Source organism: Leuciscus leuciscus, assembly GCF_965113295.1.
Source record: "Leuciscus leuciscus genome assembly, chromosome: 21".
NCBI lineage: Eukaryota > Metazoa > Chordata > Actinopteri > Cypriniformes > Leuciscidae > Leuciscus > Leuciscus leuciscus.
Window position 1 is genome coordinate 7,110,530 of NC_138745.1, and position 19,215 is coordinate 7,129,744.

Sequence of the window (19,215 nt, forward strand, 5' to 3'; positions counted from 1 at the left end):
TTTGACTACATGCCACGACGGTGCACATCAGGTATGTGACAACCCGATGTCTTGCGGCTGAAGTTCGCAGGAGGAGCCCGTTTACCGTGAAGCAGCGCGTTCACGTGCATATCATTTGCATATTGACAATAAATAACGCGGAGCAGTAAACAGTTCTTCTCGTCCATTCCACGTTTGCATTTACAGGTCAGCGGCCGATAAAGCTTATGGGTGTAAGAAGGTAAGACGTACTGGGACCACGCCTTGCCATAATAAAGAGGGTACACAAGTGAGAGCCACAGGGGTGATCAGAGAGGCAGATAAACTCCTCCAACCTCTTTCACCGCAGACACTCTCAACCAGAAAACAAGTGAACTGATCACATCAAAATGTCTCCAACAGATTGTCAGCCCTAGCCAACCATGCCCTACATTTGAGCTAAATTAAAAATGATTTATAAGGTTTACCTTGTAAAACGTAAAACAGGCACGTCTGGCCTTCCACACGCTATTATAAATAAAGATTCCTGAATGGTTTTTTGGAATGGAAAGATCCCTTTTCACTCTTTTAGGTTCTCAAGTTGGCTAGATGGTGGAAAAAGGTCTTGATGTTATATGTTACAGTTTCTTAAGTCTTGGTTCTTTAAACACCACCAGTAAGCTATTGTTTCGTATAGCTAGAACTTTTTGTGGATTTCTTTTTCTTTTTTTCCCCCAAAACTGTTTTTGGTTTTAATTTGAACATTTATTTTTTTAAGTGACTCTTTAAAAAAAAAATTAAACCTTTGTTGACGCAACCTAATTCAGTCACATTAAATAATATAATGTACTTATAACTGACATTTATCAGAATTAAAACGATAAAGGCTATTTATATTTATAGGTGTTTAAGCTATATCGTATTGTAAAGGCCTATTGAAGCATGTTTTTTTAATGCACCAAGAAAACATGCATACAGCCTACTTTACTATAACTACAAACATTTAATTTAATTTATTTTAAAAAACGAAAATTGCTTAACTTATTTTGATGAGTTAAAGCAATAAAATTAAATAAAAACACATGTTGTCATAACTTACTGATCTTTTTTTTTTTTTTTTTTTTTACAGTGTAGGCAGCTCTATAGCCTACTTCATTATCACAGCTAAAATCCCAAAAGCTGAAGTTTGGAGACGTTAGGGCGAGAGGCGGAGAGGAGTCTTTGCTTCGCCCTCAGGGCTGGAGGGAGAGAGAGAGAAAGAAAAAGCAGAAGCGAGGAGCCAATAGGAGCCAAGCGTCCACCCATGTGCCCTATAATTCAGAGTTTCTCATACCAGATCCCTGCCATTACCTTCAGTTCTTCAACCGAGGGAGTTAGAGAAAGCTGCTCATCGAGGATTGTGTTACAGGCATCGTCCTGATCGAAACGTCTGCATGACTCGTTCAAGTCTGCCCTGGAAATAAAGTGGACGACCCTTGTTTTATTTCCCCTAAAGGATGAGTGGACCGACATATGACAGGAAGATACCCGGTATTTCAACCGATCTTTCGAACTCTATGAGTTGCCATCCGACTTCTAAGGACTCTCCGACTCTTCCAGAGTCCTCGGCTACAGATATGGGTTATTACAGCAGCCATCACGAATACTACCAGAGTCCTCCATACTCTCAACAGATGAATTCATATCACCAGTTTAATCTGTCTGGGATGGGGGCATCAGCCGGACCTTACCCCACCAAGACAGAGTATCCTTACAGCAATACTTACAGACAATACGGACATTACAGCAGAGACATGCAGACGCCACCACAAAGCGCGGGTGAGATATTACATTCAGAAAATATGCCAGAGGTAGGCTATATGCCTATACATCTACAAATTGTCTGGATTTGCCTTCTTTATATTGGGTTAAATAATACTTTTCTAGAGATTATAAAATTGTGTTTGTGAGCGGCTCGAGAAACGCAAGTTCGCGTTCTCTTGAGAAAAAGAAATCGGCTATTATAATTCACTTGTTTGGTTGTTTTTACTCTGTATTATTATCCCATTGAAGAATTGACATAGTTCAAATACAATATTCTTCAGAAGGGTAGAAAGTTGCCTCTTTATCACAACAGACTTGCGGTCGCTGTAAAACAATTAGCCAATGACATTTTTATTGCGACTGTAACACGATTAATCATTATTACTCGCTGCTCCGGCTATAGATGTCATCATATATTTTATTGTCGGTGTTGGCCTAAATTACATTATACAGCGATTCCTTGAAGATGTTTTAACTAGCCTGTAGTCTGTTTGTGCTCAAATGCTGCGTTTGATACCAGAGCTAGAATACATGTATCATTTTACTCATGTCGCTTATTTAATTTTAAAGAAGCATAGGCTTACTTGTTTAACGATTTAACGAGAATGTTTTGGTTTTAGTCCCAAAAATGAAACCAATCAGTTTTCGGATTTCTTTTAGGTCCTGAAATAATCCTACTTTGAGATAACGTGGTCTGTCATTTTATTCTTTCCAGTCAAAGAGGAACCCGAGACTGAAGTTCGGATGGTAAACGGAAAACCCAAGAAAATCCGCAAGCCGCGCACCATTTACTCGAGTTACCAGCTCGCCGCGCTGCAGCGCCGCTTCCAGAAGGCGCAATATCTGGCGCTGCCGGAGCGCGCGGAACTCGCCGCACAGCTGGGGCTCACGCAGACACAGGTAACACTGCAGCTCACATTCACTTAGAATACTGTTAACATAATTACTCGTCTGACACTTGACATTGTGTTAACAGCTTAAAGCGATTTCTTGCACTTCAATCGCTGACACTGAGCACACTGAGATAAGGATAAGCAGCAGTCTTATCAGGTCATAAAAGATGTGTGGAAATGTTATTGCTCGTTCTTTTCTTTTTTTACCATCATAATTAATTAAGTAATAATTGTTTAAAAATGTTCTGTAATGTTTTAACAACAACAACAACAACAAAATACTTTTATTTCGTAATTTTACCACAATATGTCGCTATGGAAAGTTTTATAGGCTTTTAAAAATTGACGGCTTACCCATAAAAGCAAATCATATGGCCAATTTTTAGACTGTAAAAAAATTATTTCATTATATTAATAACATCTTTGTTTCTATCCGTTATTGTTTGTAATTTTAAACGTTGGTAATCTAACTCAAAGTCAGTGTGCAAATTATGTAATAATGTAAATAATTTTAGCCTTAAGGATTTTAAAGATTTAAATAAATGCAGACTAAAGATAGGCCAACTTTTCGAGGCGCAGTCTGTCAAAACGTCACACAATACAGTGTTTGTCATATTTTGATTTGTAAATCTATAGTTACCTAATACATGAAAATATATAAAATGATCAAAAGCACATGAGCAACTGTTTTTATGGTTCCTTCGACTTCCGTTTGGTGTGCCTATAATCGAAATGCCAAAATACGTGCTTTGACTTGTAACTCTATTTTATCACACTGAAATGAAACCAGTTTGTTTTGTATGGAAATAAAGTAGCCTATTGGTCTTACTTTAACGAAATCCCTTTGTGGGGGTTTGAACTTCAAACTTTTATTAGGGGGATCTGACCCCCTATAAATTTAGCCTAGCCTATCGCTTTTCGCTTAAAATTATTCGTTTTAACGGGTTATTATTGTTTACAATGTCTAAAAGAAAACTGACGCGAACGTCGTTTTTCTTTTCTTTTTGAACAGGTCAAAATCTGGTTCCAGAACCGGAGATCCAAGTTCAAGAAACTTTACAAGAACGGCGAGGTTCCGCTGGATCACAGCCCGAACGCCAGCGACTCGATGGCCTGCAACTCCCCTCCATCCCCGGCTGTTTGGGACAGTAACGCGCACACTAGCCAGGTCAACCGGGGCCAGATCCCCCAGCCACCCCTCAGTTCCACACCCCCCTACATGGAAGATTACAGCAATCACTGGTACCAGCAGGGATCACATTTACAGCATCCAGTGCACCACCCAGGACCAGCACCGAGCGCGGGGGCCGTGTATTAACAGACATTGATGGAAGAGTTTCATATAAGAGTTGGAAAGACTTTTGAAAAACTCTACAGAAATAAGCTGAAAGATGCTCCGCGAGTATCTGGGGGGACGGCACACTTGTGGTGGCATTTTGTGGACTGTTTAAACGCATATCTGTTGATATGAATGCTTTGTGTTGAAATATCAGTAGCCTATAATAATAACGATGTTTCAATGTGTCCCGGCTACTCAGACCTATTTCATATGCACATAGGTGTAGGTTAAACCATGTAAAGGAAGTTTAGAGTGGTTTTAAGTTATTATGTTTTATGACTTCCTTTGTTTTCATGTTTTGTTCACTGATGGATGAATATTAAAAAGTACGTTTTAAAGAATGATTAAACCCCAATTGTGTAGCCTATAGTTATCAGTCACGCCACCCACAATGTGGGCTGGTGCGGCGCGCGCGTCAGAGACTCAGGACATAAGTTATAAAGACTTGTACAAAATGTTGAAAGCTGTACATATGTGTTTAAATAAAACAGAACCACTAAATTCGTGTCACTTCGAAAGATTGCACGGTGGTGCTTGAACCATTTTTATATTCCTGTAAGTAGTTTTATTGTTATTCTGTCAAGCTGAATAAATGAGAATTGAAAATATTTCCTATTTTACTACTACTTTCATTTAATGCCACAGCTTACCCTGATTATATGTTACAGAAAAAAATCTGCCATCGTGCACACATTTGATCTATTCTGTTTGAAATGATTTACAAATATGCAGTGATATCGCTTTGTTCCGGCTCTTAGGAAAGGGTTAAGTCAGACAGATGTTATTTTGTGATGTGTTTGCATGCATCAGCCTGGTAGGTCTGCGTGCAAAGAAGCTGTAGGAGGCGACAGGCGAGCAGACATGTTGGAGTCACTGGATTTTATTAGTATTCTGTTGGCAGATAACAAGATAGACTACAGCGAAGAAGGGGGTGACTACTGAAATAAAGCCTTGCGCTTTAGGGATAGTCGGTCACAACAAGAATAGACAGGGCAAACAAAGGCATCAAACGTAGGCCTAGAAAAACCCCATGAGGTTTACAGGTAGATATGCAAATGAGTACAGCTCGATGGTATTTCAAAGCGGCATTTAACCTGTTCCCTCCCAGATTCCGCCTTCCCGCGGTTTTTAATATAGACCTTATTCAGAGCAGCGTCACGACAGGTAGGCGAGGTATTAGCGAGGCTGCGCAGCTTTTTCCACAGCTCATATTGTCTGGTTTTTGTTGTTGTTGTTGTTGTTGTTTTTTGTCTACTGAAATTCTCGGAAAGATATGTTCGTGTTTCATCAGCATAATTATCCAAAAACACATTGAATAACAGTACGTCCCACTGAAGACCGGTATGTCTACCTCAGAGTCTCACTTTCAGTCCCGTTAAAAAAAGATGGCGCTGCTGTGAATAAGGTCTATAGGCCTATGCCTTTCTGTAGCCTAATGATGCAGACCTATTAACGTGGAAAAAACACATATTAGATAGGGTAACATGGGGGAAGAGGAACAATGATAAGAACAATGTGCATTTAGGACTACTTTTAAATGGTAACATATTTAGATATAGGCTAGGCCTAAGTTTAGCATGTGCAGGATGATGATGCATCAGCCAATTATAGGCAATAAATAGAAACATTTGCTAATTTAGTTTTTAGGCTATAGAACAAAATGTGAAATTATAATAATTAAAAATGGCGCAGCCATTCATCAAAAGTACTAAGATGAGATTTAGTGTCATCCATAGTCATGAGAAAAAGTTAAGGTGTGTGTGTGTTTGTGCTGTATTTATAGACTTAGACTAGGCTATATATAAATATAAGGTTTCATGTATATTCAAACCTAATTGATTTTTTTTATATGGAAATATAAAAATTTAATAGCCTATATGAATTTGATCTACTCAAAGATCCACGTGCTAAGCAAAGCAATAGCATGCGTCCGTGTTTTATATTTAGTTTATTTTACGCATTTGCCTCATGGGGAGAAAATGTATAGGCTATAGGCTATTGTCGTTTTAACAACTTTATAATGTTGGATGATCTATAACAGGCACTTCTCTCAAAAGACATGAAAGTAAGGTTTCAGGTGAACTGGGAAAATAACTGATTAAACTTTATAATTAAATAATCTATGTGTAGCCTATGTGATTTCAATAAACACATCGTCAAATTATGCCTATAAGGATTATTAGGCTACTGCCGCTTCCATAGACATCAGCGTGTATTTTTTTGCTAGTAGGCTACTATGTGTATTTAAATATCAGACACATAAAATAAACATTAAACATTAGGCTATATGGTTGAAAACACTGAACAGTTGTGATATGGATACACGACAAGCGCGAATTTAGCTGTTGATGACGTGCCGCTCTGAGGTAAATTCATTAACACACCTGTGATCGTATCAATGTCATTTTTTAGTCTTTGGAAGCAGCATTTAAAATCCATTTGGCTCAAAAAAACGGAGGGGGCACGTGTCCCATCGGTTTCTACGGGCATATGATGCCTCTGTCAACAACTTGTAAATTCAACTGTGAAAGGTTCGCGAGGTCTCAGTCCGTCTGCCATAGGTTGGTGTGTTTCTGGTGGTCTGGAGTTTACCAGCATCAGATGTTTTCTGGAAGAATTTAATTCCTGTAAGTCCTACTGAAAACATGTGTTGTTGATGTTTATTCAAGGAAATTGGACAGATATCGTCCAGTTGCCAAAACACCACGGAGAAATTAGGTGTGAAAAAAATAGTATCGTCATAAGGCTTTGATAGAAACTTTTCGCGTGTCAAAAATCAGATGTAGCCTAATAATATAATTAAAACGTAAAAATAGACAATGGTCATTTTGTGCGCTTTAAAATGAACTACTAACTGACCATAAACGTTTTGTGTAACACTTTCAAATTCAAAACAAACATGATCAAATCATATCAGTTCATGCATGCAGGCCTAAATTCATTTATGAATAGCCTAAAAATGAAAATGCAGGAAGCAAGGTTTTAAGACAATTCTATAGGCTATTGTAATGTAGCCTACATTAATGAACTGTTAACCATAATTCAATAATGTTTGCTAATGTTTTAAAGATATTATAAAGTGTTACAATTTGACTAAAAGTTCGAAGATCGAAACTACAAAGAGGCCTTTCCTGTATTTCTTATGCGCATAATTCATTTCACGGGAAGCATGATTCATTCGTCATTCACTGTGCTTTAATGTTCATTATAATTACAAACAGATAAAAAAAAAAAAAAACTTAAAATAAATTGTAATTGTTAGGTGTTGTCTGAACACCCTGTGCTTTCGGTCTCCTAGATATGTGATGGAAGAATTATTAAAAAATTTCGGCGCATTGTTTCATGTGCAAAACAGAACATACTGAACTCAAGTTTGTAAGTCGTGAAATACGCCCTCTGGTTTTGGGCGACAATGGAAAGGACGCAAAACCATAATTTGAACCAAAGAAACCATTAAATAATCCGGTTTCGTTTCATGCACAAATTCATGCACTATTCTCTGATATTAATTTATTCATCAGTGGGAATGTCTTTTCTTCTTTAATCTGCTTTATGGTAGGCCTATCGTTTTTTTTTTTTTTTTAAAGTAGTATTTTTTCTTTTTAATCGTGTTTAGTTTATGGTTGGTTATTAAACATTCTCCATTCTCCAAACCATTCTCCAGGGAATTTGAATATGTAAATAGGTAATGTGCATGTGACCACTCACATCATGGCAAATGGTATTGCTTTAGATCAAAATATTGGGACAAGCCAAATAGTTACTAAAATAACTCCAGTACGAAATGTTTCACATAGAAATTTCCACTCAGTTTAACAGCAACAGTTATAGCTTTAGTATAAGAAGCAGAAACAGTCCATCTGTGCTGGAAATCTTGCGTCCAAAAATACTGCTATGAAATTCAAAGCATAGGTGGATGTGGATGCTGACAGAACAAGAACAAAAGCAAAACAAAAAAACGTGAGTGGCCACAGTAGTTAGATGAATGTCATGATAGTTCATTCAGTTAATTCAGATGGTTGGCTGGTTGGTTGGTCAACTGTGAGTCATTTCTGGGCATTTCATAGCTGTGGAATTAGTCATGTAGATCTTATAATACCCGCCTCACTGTAGCATGTGATTGGGTTACTATTCTACCTCCAATAGAGAAGAGTCATATTCACACCTAAAACCTGTCAGACCACTTAGTTCCCTTTAAAACATGATAATCCCGTCATCTGTGTACAATGGCCATAGCTCAAACCCTAAGACATTTTATCCCCTCTAATGTGTTTACCACTTTCATCTGAGGTAGTCATGCCATAGGGTCCATAAAGAAACGGCTGCTATCTGTTTGATACAATATTTGCAGTTGAAGTTGGGCCGTATGTAACATATCTGTTTTCCGTTGGGCTTGTTCGTGGTGTGTGGCCCTTCAATTACAGGCTATGATCTTGATGGCGTCGTCTTGGGACACATCGCTCACTCAGAGAAACCCAAAAGCTGGGTGTGTGGGCTGACATGGTCACCTCGACGGCCCTGTGCGCTCCGTCCGTGCCTGAACTGTTGAACTTGAACATGATACTAGCACCGCAACACCTAAATAAAGATAGGCAGGGCCAATCTTTACGTGTTTGACGAGAAACCGTATCCAAAAAATGGCACCGGAGGCCTCTGGGGTGGTTGAACAGGAGGTCAGCTGCGGTTGGGACATGCATATGTTGCCATGTAAAGACAGAGGGCAGCTGCCTGACACCCGCTCAAAGCTCGAGTCCGCAGGCATCACTCAGCAGCATCATTCTGCTCCAAATGTAAATACCATCAAATGAGAGAGGTTTTCTTGACAGCTGTGAACCACTGAACTCTCTCTCACCCCAGAAACCGGGGACGATTTCGGGAACCGCTTTCATCCTTGTCCTTCAAATCTCCTCCAGGCCTCTGAATCCATTCGGATTTAGATGCGCCACACTATTAAAACTCATCAGGCACCTCCGAGTGCTGGAAATCTCTTAAACTTCTATCAGTCCATCTCATCCCCTTTTACTCCCATCACCCTTTAGTGCTCTCCCAAATCAGCTTCCCACGTAATTGCCCTGTTTGAAAGCCCCTTTTCTCTGCTCGTCCGACTTGAGCACCCATTATTCTAATCTCGAGATGTAAAATTGCCCATAATTTCCCTTGTGAGAGAGCAAGCTACTTCATTCAAAAACACTTGTCTTCTCTTCCCATGACTGTCATCTGAACAGAGCAACATAAACTCCACAAATCAAACTCAGGGATGGGAGTATATAAAGAGGGGCACGTTAAAATCATTCCATACTTTTAGGAACATTAAGTGCAGAGAGATGGTTTCCGGGTACAGAAGTTTCTCAGTGTGGTTTGCTACCTGTCGAGAGAGAGGAGGTAAGTGACTGCTCTAGGTTTCTTGTTTCGCTGAGATGAGCACGGTTTACTGTGGGACTCGCTGCATGGAAATCTCACACATATGTTGCAGAAGCTCATAAATGTGTAGGCCTGTTATTGTACTTGATATTAAGGGTTTCATGCAGGAAAAGGTTTATTTATTGTTTATTTCAAACTTCTGTTATTTGCATGTGGCAGGCATTATCTTATATTATAATGCATAATACTGCATGTGGCAGGCATTATTTTATATTATAATGCATAATACTGCATGTGGCAGGCATTATCTTATATTATAATGCATAATACTGCATGTGGCAGGCATTCTTTTATATTATAATACTTCACATATCCACTCAGCAATTTAATTTACATGATTGCAGTTAAAAACAGATTTATTTCATGCTGAAAGAGCCCCACAGCATGCTGAACTGCGTCTAAAGATCTTGAAATGACAGAGATGCTTTGTAATATGCCTGTTTAAACAAGGCTGTTTAGACAAGACCCTGTTGAGTGAGCTGGGTCAAAGTCAGGTCAAGTGGACCCGCATTCCTCCAGGTGGGCATCTTATTACAGTGGATCAGAGAAAAACACAACCCGGTTTAATAATCGCTACGCTAACAAACGATTTAAATAGCTTTTAATTGTGCTTTAGAGGGCCTGAAAACCTGTATTTACACTTACAAGAACAACGTGTTCCATAATAATACACTGATACAAAAGGTGTCATCGTAGATTGCTTTTAATATTGATGGACTGTACTTTATTGAAGCCCTAACAACCTGTAGTTAGACTTTGCATTTTTATGTAGCCTATCCTGAAACAAAAAGTCGCGTTGCGTTTTTCTATCAAAATACATCGATACGAAATGAGCACGCAATAAATAATTGTGAATCACATTAAATGAACATCAACGTAATGTGGGCTGTTGAACTCAAACATCGTGTTCACTGTGTTTAGTTTAAGTACTGAAATGTCCATATAAGTACATCTAATTTCCATCCAGCACGTGATTGAATGTTGTAGTGATTTATCATGCTGACATCACGACATCCACTCAAATCAGTACATTGCATTATTTTAACATTACATTATAAAGAAAGGAGGAACATATAAGATGTGGAAAGCAGAGGTGTGCTGATTTGATGCGAAACATCTTGCACTTAAAATTCGATAACTATAGCCAAAAGATCGCGTATTTATCATCACATGGACCACATTTTATTTCCACGATTCTGACTTAATAATATAGTCTATTTGAAAGGAAACACGGATATCTGATTGTAACTGGTAGGCCTATTATTCACTATTCATCTTTCTGTTGTTAGCTCATTTAGCACGCATGCGTGCGCAATTTATTTATGCAAAAATGTATACATTTTATTTAAAATAAAATAAAACTCGGACCTATTTACCTGAAATATTTATCTTATGCTGCAACTTTTAACGTACAGACATTGTATCAGAAATTTCCAACAAACAGGCCTAAACGAGACACAATTCCATTCATATTTCAAGTATAATAATAAGCGTACAGAACAGAGCCAAGAAAATAACATGCGCATCAGGTGACATAAAAAAACTGGTCAGAGCCGAATAAAACAGCTCATCTTACAGTCATTGCCTTGATCATAAATAATTCATAAATCTCAACCTCCAGTCAGCCCACAGCTGGACAACGAGAAAAATGCTAAATCTATAGAACATGAACACATAAATCTGTGAATTTACAAATGATGTCGTGATGTAACTGTTTCATTCGATCTCAAGCATCTCTCGTTCATTTCGATCATAACTTTGTGCTTAGTTTGGGGCAATTTATTCCAAAACGCTACTATTTAAAATACATAATGTAACCTAATACATTTATTTTTATTATTACTGTTATTAATAATAATAATATAACTTTTTTTTTCAATAAGCTATGGCATACCATACAATATTGTACCAGGCCCGTTTTGAATACAAGAACAAACGTTATTACCTCCATGGTGACATCGAAATTTCAACATCAATATTCTGAACATTTCTGTAAATCATTCATAACATAGCAGCACATCCATCCTTTCATAAATCTTTTATTTCAAGCACATTGTAAAAGCTACTGAATATGTGTTTCAGGGGCATCTGCTTGCATAGAGTTAAAACACAGTCCTTTCAAACACACCAAGCAATAAAACACATGATGGAGTTGCGAAGGAAAGCACCTTCACAGGTTAAGCAGTGTCCACACGGAACCAAGGAGTCTCTCGGCTCAATCACATCATCTGAGGTCTGGGCACAGGATCCTGGTGGTGTGAGGGATACCAGTGCCCGTAATTGTTCATATAGCTGCTTGGGTGCATGGATGGCACTTTGTTGGCCATAGACACCTCCCACAGCTGAGACAGACCCGGAGAGCAGGGAGAGGACGAGGACGTGGTGTGGAGCATCTCCCCTTCAGGTCCACTGGGCCCATGCTTCATTATCTTCTTATATTTGGAGCGCTTGTTTTGAAACCATATTTTTACCTTCAGAAAACAGAATAGAACAAAAATGAACATTAAAATACATCTCAGATGATGCAACAATTGAGGCCACATTTTGAGGCCACGCCACACAGGCATCAGCGGTCTATTTTATAACGTCTTTGATTATATGATATTGACACTCTTGACACACTTGAACAGTCTTTGCAGACATGGACTCAGTGACATTGCTGTGTTTCATTACACGCACGCTCTGCAATTGTTCCGCCCTGCCATTTTTATGAAGGCAGTGAAGCATGTGTCTGACAACAACAATCACAGCGTAAAAATGCATTTAAATTGAGGTGAAATTAAATGACTTCCAGAGAGCTTGTTTGGGAGATTTTGATAAAAGAACAATTGGACTTCATTTAGCACGAAGATGAGTTAGGCACACAAATATTTCACATTACAGGCAAAACCATCATGCACTGCTCAGATTGAAGATCTGTCTTCTTTTTTAAAGACTAGAAAAAAACATCCAAAATAAAAATTTTAGTGTTCAATTTATAAATGTATCTATTTGCGTCTGAAGATTTCAATTCCAATGCATAGGCAGTTTCCATTCACTGAGTCAGAAATCTCACTTAGCACTTTCATACACCAAACTTTAGTTTTATTTGTAGCTATATTCTGTAGTTTTTTTTTTTCTTGCTTTAGACAGTAAAACAAAAAGTCAACAAAATGAAACATGAAAACAAATTTTGAACCTGGCTTTATCAATGTTTCTGTTCTGGAAATGTACATGTAATTAGATAAGGCCTCATTTGCATATTAAAAACTTGTAATACAACTTAACTGTGATTAATCAACAGGGGGAATATGGTGATATCTATTAGTTACGCTATAAGCCGCGCTCATTCAGGGAAGTGCATTTACACTTCATTTGAATGATAACATTTGATAACCTTCTTTAATGCTGTTAATCTGAGTGTACGAAGCAAACTGCTTGCTGAAAACATCCTCAACTTAACAACAACACTGAAATAGGAGCACACGGTTTATCTGTTAGTCAATTGTGTGTGAAAGTTGTGTTAATTACGATAGGTGTATTTATATATATTTATACTGCCGTTCAAAAGTTTGGGATCGGTGAGATTTTTTATGTTTTTGAAATAAGTCTCTTATGCTCACCAAGGCTGCATTTATTTGATAAAAAAAAAAAAAAAAACATTATTACATTAATATTATATACATTAAAACAGTAATATTGTTGAATATTATGACAATTTAAAATAAATGTTTTCCAATTGAATATATTTTAAAATAGCCTATAATTTATTCCTGTGATCAAAGCTGAATTTTCAACATCATTACTCCAGTCTTCAGTGTCACATGATCCTTCAGAAATCATTCTAATATGCTAATATGATGCTGGAATAATTAGCCTATTATTATGAATGCTGAAACCAGTTGTGGAATTTTTTTTTTTTTTTTTTTTTTTTTTGGGGGGATTCTTTGATGAAGTTGTATTTCATTTATTTGAAATATAATCTTTTCTAACATTATAAATGTCTTTACTGTAACTTTTGATCAATTGAATGCATCGCTGCTGAATATAACTATTTATTTCTTTAACCCCCCAGAAAAAATTTCTTACTGAACCCAAACTTTTACAAAAGCTTTCTATCTCAGATAAATGCAGTTCTTTTTCACTTTGAATTCATCAAAGAATCATGAAAAAAATGGTCCACAACTGTTGTCAACATTGATAATGAAAATAAATGTTTCTTGAGCAGCAAATCATCATATTAGAATGATTTCTGAAGGATCATGTGACACTGAAGACTGGAGTAATGAAGCTGAAAATTCAGCTTTACAACAGGAATTATTTTTTTAAATATATTAAAATAGAAAACATTTTAAATTGTAATAATTTTTCACAATATTATTGTTTTCTATTGTATTTTTAATCAAATAAATACAGCCTTAAGCATAAGAGACTTCTTTTAAAAACAATAAAAATCGTACGGATCCCAAACTTTTGAATGGCAGTGTATGTGCACCCCCCCATAATATAACTTATAGCTTTAACTTCATTTCACTGCAAATACATTAGTGCACAAATATTTGAGACGTGTCCTTAACGATGTAGGAGTTTATGGTTCCCTTGCCAGAATGTGCACTCAATTTAAAAACACCTCGCAGACCGAGACCCAAAATTGTCCTTTGGGAAGAATTCAGCCGAACGCCCGCACGAAAAACACCAGCCACGCTTTAAGGCTGACTCAGAGAGCCCACCTAACGCAGTTTCCATAACCTCAGACAATCAAAATCTATGCAATGGGTTTTTACACAATGTTATTAGTTTGGCTGTCAACAGATTTAATAAACACATGCAAAAAGGATTTTCTTTTTTATTTCCAAAGACCGGTTTGCCAAACAACTTTTATAGTGAAGTGATGGATTCCAGACCTATGTTATATGTGTAAGGAGGGACTTGGAAAAGCCAAAAGCATATGCTTGTGTGGCACTTGTTTATGTGCTTTCAATCACATTTATGGATCAAATGGAAACTGGCAGCTATGCTCTGGATTTCAGAATGTTGCCACCAATATCGCAGGTACATTTTGCATCAGCATTTGATTTGCAAGCAATGCATATTCAAGAACTGTCTGAGGTGGATGTGAGAGGCGTTCTTCAGCTGATGACAGGAACACTTTGATGGAAACCGAGGCGTAATCACACAGGAAACCCGTTTAGCTGTGGGACAGACTGAACTCATTCTCCATGGCCAAAAATGAGGAGCAACCTGTCACACTCAGGGCGGCAAGTGTGGAACGTAGATGAAGAGGGAAAGAAACGAAGGAGGAAAGCAGTGAATGAAAAACAGAGCAAGCATAATGGGAAGGCTTACACTGTGTATGCCATGGGCAATATGGCTGCACCCAGGCTTATGTTAGGTTTCCATTTTTCTCCACACACACACACACACACACACACACACTGATGCATGCGTTAATACGTGCGTGTCAGCAGGAGGGATTTATAAAAATAAATCATTGTCCATAACACCACCCTACAGGAACTCATTAATGGGTGTGACATCAACATAACAAGTGTAGACATATAGACGACTTATTAATCAATCCCAAAGGGAATGTATATAAAAGATCCTGCATAGGTAAATAAAAAGAAATATCTAAAATGGGTTTTTGCTTAGTGAAAATTCCATTCCTAAAAATCATCAGCACAAATTTCAGGCTCATTTATCTCATGCACTGGCCCCGAAATGACTGTATTATGTTAAATCCATCACTCGTTCGTGAACAGTTGGATATGTATTATTAAGCATAAGGCTTAAGCAATCAAGAATAAATATGCTTGGGATAACAGCTTAAGCACTGGGAAAAATATTATCTCATACTGTAAAGACTGAGAACACAAAAGCTAGTGCGCTAACTAAAAAATGAAAGTAAAGGTTGGATTAAACGAAATCCTCACTTAGCTTTAACAAAAGAGAAACAAATCAGCCTTCTTACGTATACATGACGCAAAGTAAATAAATGCTCAGAAACCAGTACTGACTGACTCATTTGAATGTTCATCCAGTATGATACTGAGTTAGAGCCTCACCTCAGCATAAATTCTTTCAGATAGATTTAAAGTGGCCCCGAAAAGCACTTGAGTTCTTGAGCTTCACTTAAAAAACATTGAATATCATTGCATTAAAAGATATCAAACTAACAGGCATTTGCAGTTAAATTACACTAGACCTTTATCACAAAAGTAACTTCACTTTAAAATGACTTAATAACTGGTGTTTTTAGTGGATGTATGAAGTGAGTTCCCCTGAAGTTCACATAAACAAGCCTAGTCCATCACATTAATAAACATGGACTACTGTACATCCTCCTGAAACACAGATTTATTTTCTTTTTTCGAATTTAGTATTTTTTCATGTCATTATATATTCATTAGATATTTTATTCATATATTATGCTATATAGTGGACACCATGGACTCAGGTGTTTAAATTTTTTTTAAATACATGGAATGAAACAATGGGATTTTTTGCATTCACCAATCGATTTTTTTAACCAAACTTTGTAAAGATGATTCTCAGCTATGTTATGAAAGATATAACGTTTATTGATATACTATTTTACTTTATGCAATATGTGTAAAATGGCCATACATGGATGGTCAATACAATGTATCTATACACTGTCTATAATTTGCACATTAATGTGTTCCTGGGGAAACGTAATGAAAAAAAATTGTTAAAATGGGAGTAATAATTGGCATCATCTTTATAATAATATCTAATATTTCATAGGAATATTGAGAAAATTAATTATTTCCCTATTAAGTTGTTGAGTCTCTCAAAATGCCTGATAGAGTAGTAGGAGGACCTCTAAAGTAGTAGGAGGTTCAATTTTATTTTTTAAGGGTTAGTGCTATATTTCTTTCAAATAAATGCCACTTGCCTTGACATTTTGTTTCGAATGCAATGGTATTCCTATATTTTCAGTGAGGCTTAACCGTCCAAATAGTCTATTTTTGGAGCAACTCTATGTAAAACAACCAACATCTATAGGCCTAAAATCTGTGGTGCACGAGCGGCGCCCATGTGACAAATTCCATAAAACCGACGCGATCATAATGAGGTGCGTCAACAGATCATATTATATGGACTAATCCACATCTCATAATGCCCATAACATCGTTCCCCATCTGCTCTCCTCAACAGAAAATCTGCTATTAATTAAGTAGCCTATCAGGACTATAGGCCTAATCCCGAATCAAGAAGAACACGTTGCAGTTCTATAGTCTCAAACAGAAGTGAGAATGTCAGACATTTACCTGTGTTTGTGTGAGTCCCAGTTTGGCGGCTAAATCTGCGCGTTCGGGCAGCGCGAGGTACTGGGTCTGCTGGAAGCGCTGGTGTAGCGCCTGCAGCTGAACACTGGAGTAAATGGTTCGCGGTTTGCGGATCTTCTTCCCCTTGCCATTGAGGCGAATCTCACCATTCTCAATGACCGCTGGCTTTTCGTGGTCTTCAGGCATGCAGACGAAATAAAACGACAGCATTATGACACAGTAGGCTAAATGCTCATAAATCATCAAACAAGCAGGTTAACCCTGCTTAACCTTGAGAAAAATGGTAAATTATGTCACAGTAAATAGCTGTAACTGTCTTTTGATTTACAATAGCCATTCAGGAGATGTATCAGGTGTTTAGAGGGAACATTAATGGGTCATCATTTTTAAGATCGGCAAACCATAATTAAACTCGTTTTAAAGTCAAGTTTACAGGCCTACCTAGCCTGAACTTGAACCTAAGAGCAAAACAAACAAGCCATAGCATCGTTATCTTTGGAAGAATTACAGCTGCATCAATCATATTAATATTGAAAAAAAGAGAGGCTTCTTCGCTATAGGTTATAACAAAATTGGCATCGATTTCGACAGCGCTCGAGCGTCGGTGCATGTACAAAATATTATTTAGGCCTATATATTTATATAAATGCATGTATAACTTATATTTTAACAATGGATTTACTTTAGATTTAGTCTACAAATGTTGTATGTATTGCTCTAATGTTATAAGATACTGAAATGTGACAAATGTGCAATTTTTACACTATCGTCGAAATTAATGGGAGATAGCCTATTGGATCATGAACACATGATGAGTGCATTAATTTGCAAGACTAGTCTAAATAATTTTTAAAGAATTTACACAATGCAGACTGATACCTAAACTACGAAATGGTGTGTTATTCGTTTTTTTATGTTTTTTAATCAAGTTCTAGGCCTTCCAGAAAAAAAATAAATGATGTTTACCAAGATTAAAAACACAAATCCTCCAATAAATAAGCCCAAGAAAGAAAAAGTTTTTGAATTAAAGTCGTTAAAATAAAAGGTCAGAACCTTGTGTGCAATAGGATACTCAGACGTTTCTGTTTACCATTTGTAACTGATTTACCCTTGGTCTTTAAAATTAATTAGACCTGTGTGCCTTTTTTTTTTTTGTGGTAAATCTGGTATTTATTTAAAAAAATACACGGTGCATTAAATTAGCTACTGGTACAAATGCAGAAAAAGAAATATTAGTTATCATATCAGATATTAGGCTAATCTAATAATGATGCATGCATAAAGTTGAAGTAGCCTGTGCATTGCATTTTGTATGCTTATACATACATACATACATATATACACACACACACTAATATATATATATATATATATATATATATATATATATATATACACACACACACACATATATATATGTGTGTGTGTGTGTGTGTGCATTAGCAAAAGCTGTTGTGAACTTGACAATAAATGCCACGACAGACGCATGTATCTTTCAAGAAACACGTGGCGTCAAACCTCACATTTGGACGGTTTTAAGAGGATACTCACTCGTGTCCTCAGCCCTCGTGTGAGCTAAAGAACTGCTGTGGTTGTTTGGCTGGTAAGGCACGTAAGCCCCCGGAGCAGGGGCGCTCACCGGCCCGGGGTAGGCGTATCCCAGCGGCCGGCTGTAATGGGAAGCGGTGGAGTAGGGACCATCGTGCTGGAGGTGTCCGCCTGAGTGCAATCCATGTACTGGGTAAATATTGTGAGAAAATCCAGATAAATGCTGCTGGTTGGTTGTAAGTCCGTGGCCGAACTCTAAAAATGCCGATTTTGAAGGATCTGAACTATTCAGCGTATCAGACATGAAACTCATAGACATCATTAACAGTCAAGTCCATACAGCCCGATGATGGTCCGAGTGCAGCATTGAACGCTCACTGTGCGCGAAAAAGACCTTGAACCGGATCCATCACAAAAAGATCGGGAGCAAGAAAAAATAACCTCGAACTTTTAAACGAAAGCGTATTTCCCAAAGTCACTGGAATAAATCTCATAGGTGAAATACGACTTTATCTTTCTTAAATCATCACAAAAACGCGCAATATCTCAAGTCACATCGGGCTCGCGGTCCTGCGTGTTTCTGACTGACTCGCGCTCCGCGAGAGCGCGCGATGATTGGTGCGTCACGCGACACCAGGGAGAGCTATAATGAAGTGGATGAGCATTTGCTATCGAATTGTGATGAGCCCCGATATCGATCATGTCACAACATAATGATCTTCAAATTTAGCACGACATTTATCTTGCAAAAACCACGAAGACAAGTGAACTTGAAGAATTATTAGGAAGAAAAAAAACAAAAAACTTTTTAATGCAATGTAACTTCGCAGTCAACGAGACCCGGGCTAGTCACTCTTTATAATATTAAGAATCAAAATATTATTTTTTAGAATAATATTATCATTCTTAATGTTATTAATAAATAATATTTATATTTAAAAAGATATGGGAAAATTCCACT

The 19,215-nt window shown here is 37.4% G+C and overlaps 2 protein-coding genes and 1 long non-coding RNA gene across 3 annotated transcripts in view; 2 read left to right on the plus strand and 1 right to left on the minus strand.

Annotated features, from left to right (window-relative positions):
* The first annotated feature begins 1,291 nt into the window (after positions 1 to 1,291).
* Positions 1,292 to 4,601, plus strand: dlx3b (distal-less homeobox 3b). Its single transcript, XM_082152921.1, has 3 exons — positions 1,292 to 1,776; positions 2,477 to 2,661; positions 3,667 to 4,601. The coding sequence occupies exons 1-3, from the start codon at positions 1,455 to 1,457 to the stop codon at positions 3,970 to 3,972; spliced, it is 813 nt and encodes a 270-aa protein (XP_082009047.1). The 5' UTR covers positions 1,292 to 1,454; the 3' UTR covers positions 3,973 to 4,601.
* A 4,120-nt stretch (positions 4,602 to 8,721) lies between these two features.
* The window catches only part of LOC309485147, a 20,353-nt gene continuing 9,859 nt past the window's right edge, over positions 8,722 to 19,215 (plus strand). The window contains exon 1 of the long non-coding RNA XR_014201076.1: positions 8,722 to 9,375. This is a non-coding gene — a long non-coding RNA (uncharacterized lncRNA). The remainder of the gene's footprint in view (positions 9,376 to 19,215) is intronic.
* dlx4b (distal-less homeobox 4b) lies at positions 11,438 to 19,090 on the minus strand. Its single transcript, XM_082151802.1, has 3 exons — positions 18,258 to 19,090; positions 16,689 to 16,882; positions 11,438 to 11,885 (listed from the first exon to the last, which is right to left on the minus strand). Exons 1-3 carry the CDS (start codon positions 18,574 to 18,576, stop codon positions 11,634 to 11,636), a joined length of 765 nt encoding a protein of 254 aa, XP_082007928.1. The 5' UTR covers positions 18,577 to 19,090; the 3' UTR covers positions 11,438 to 11,633.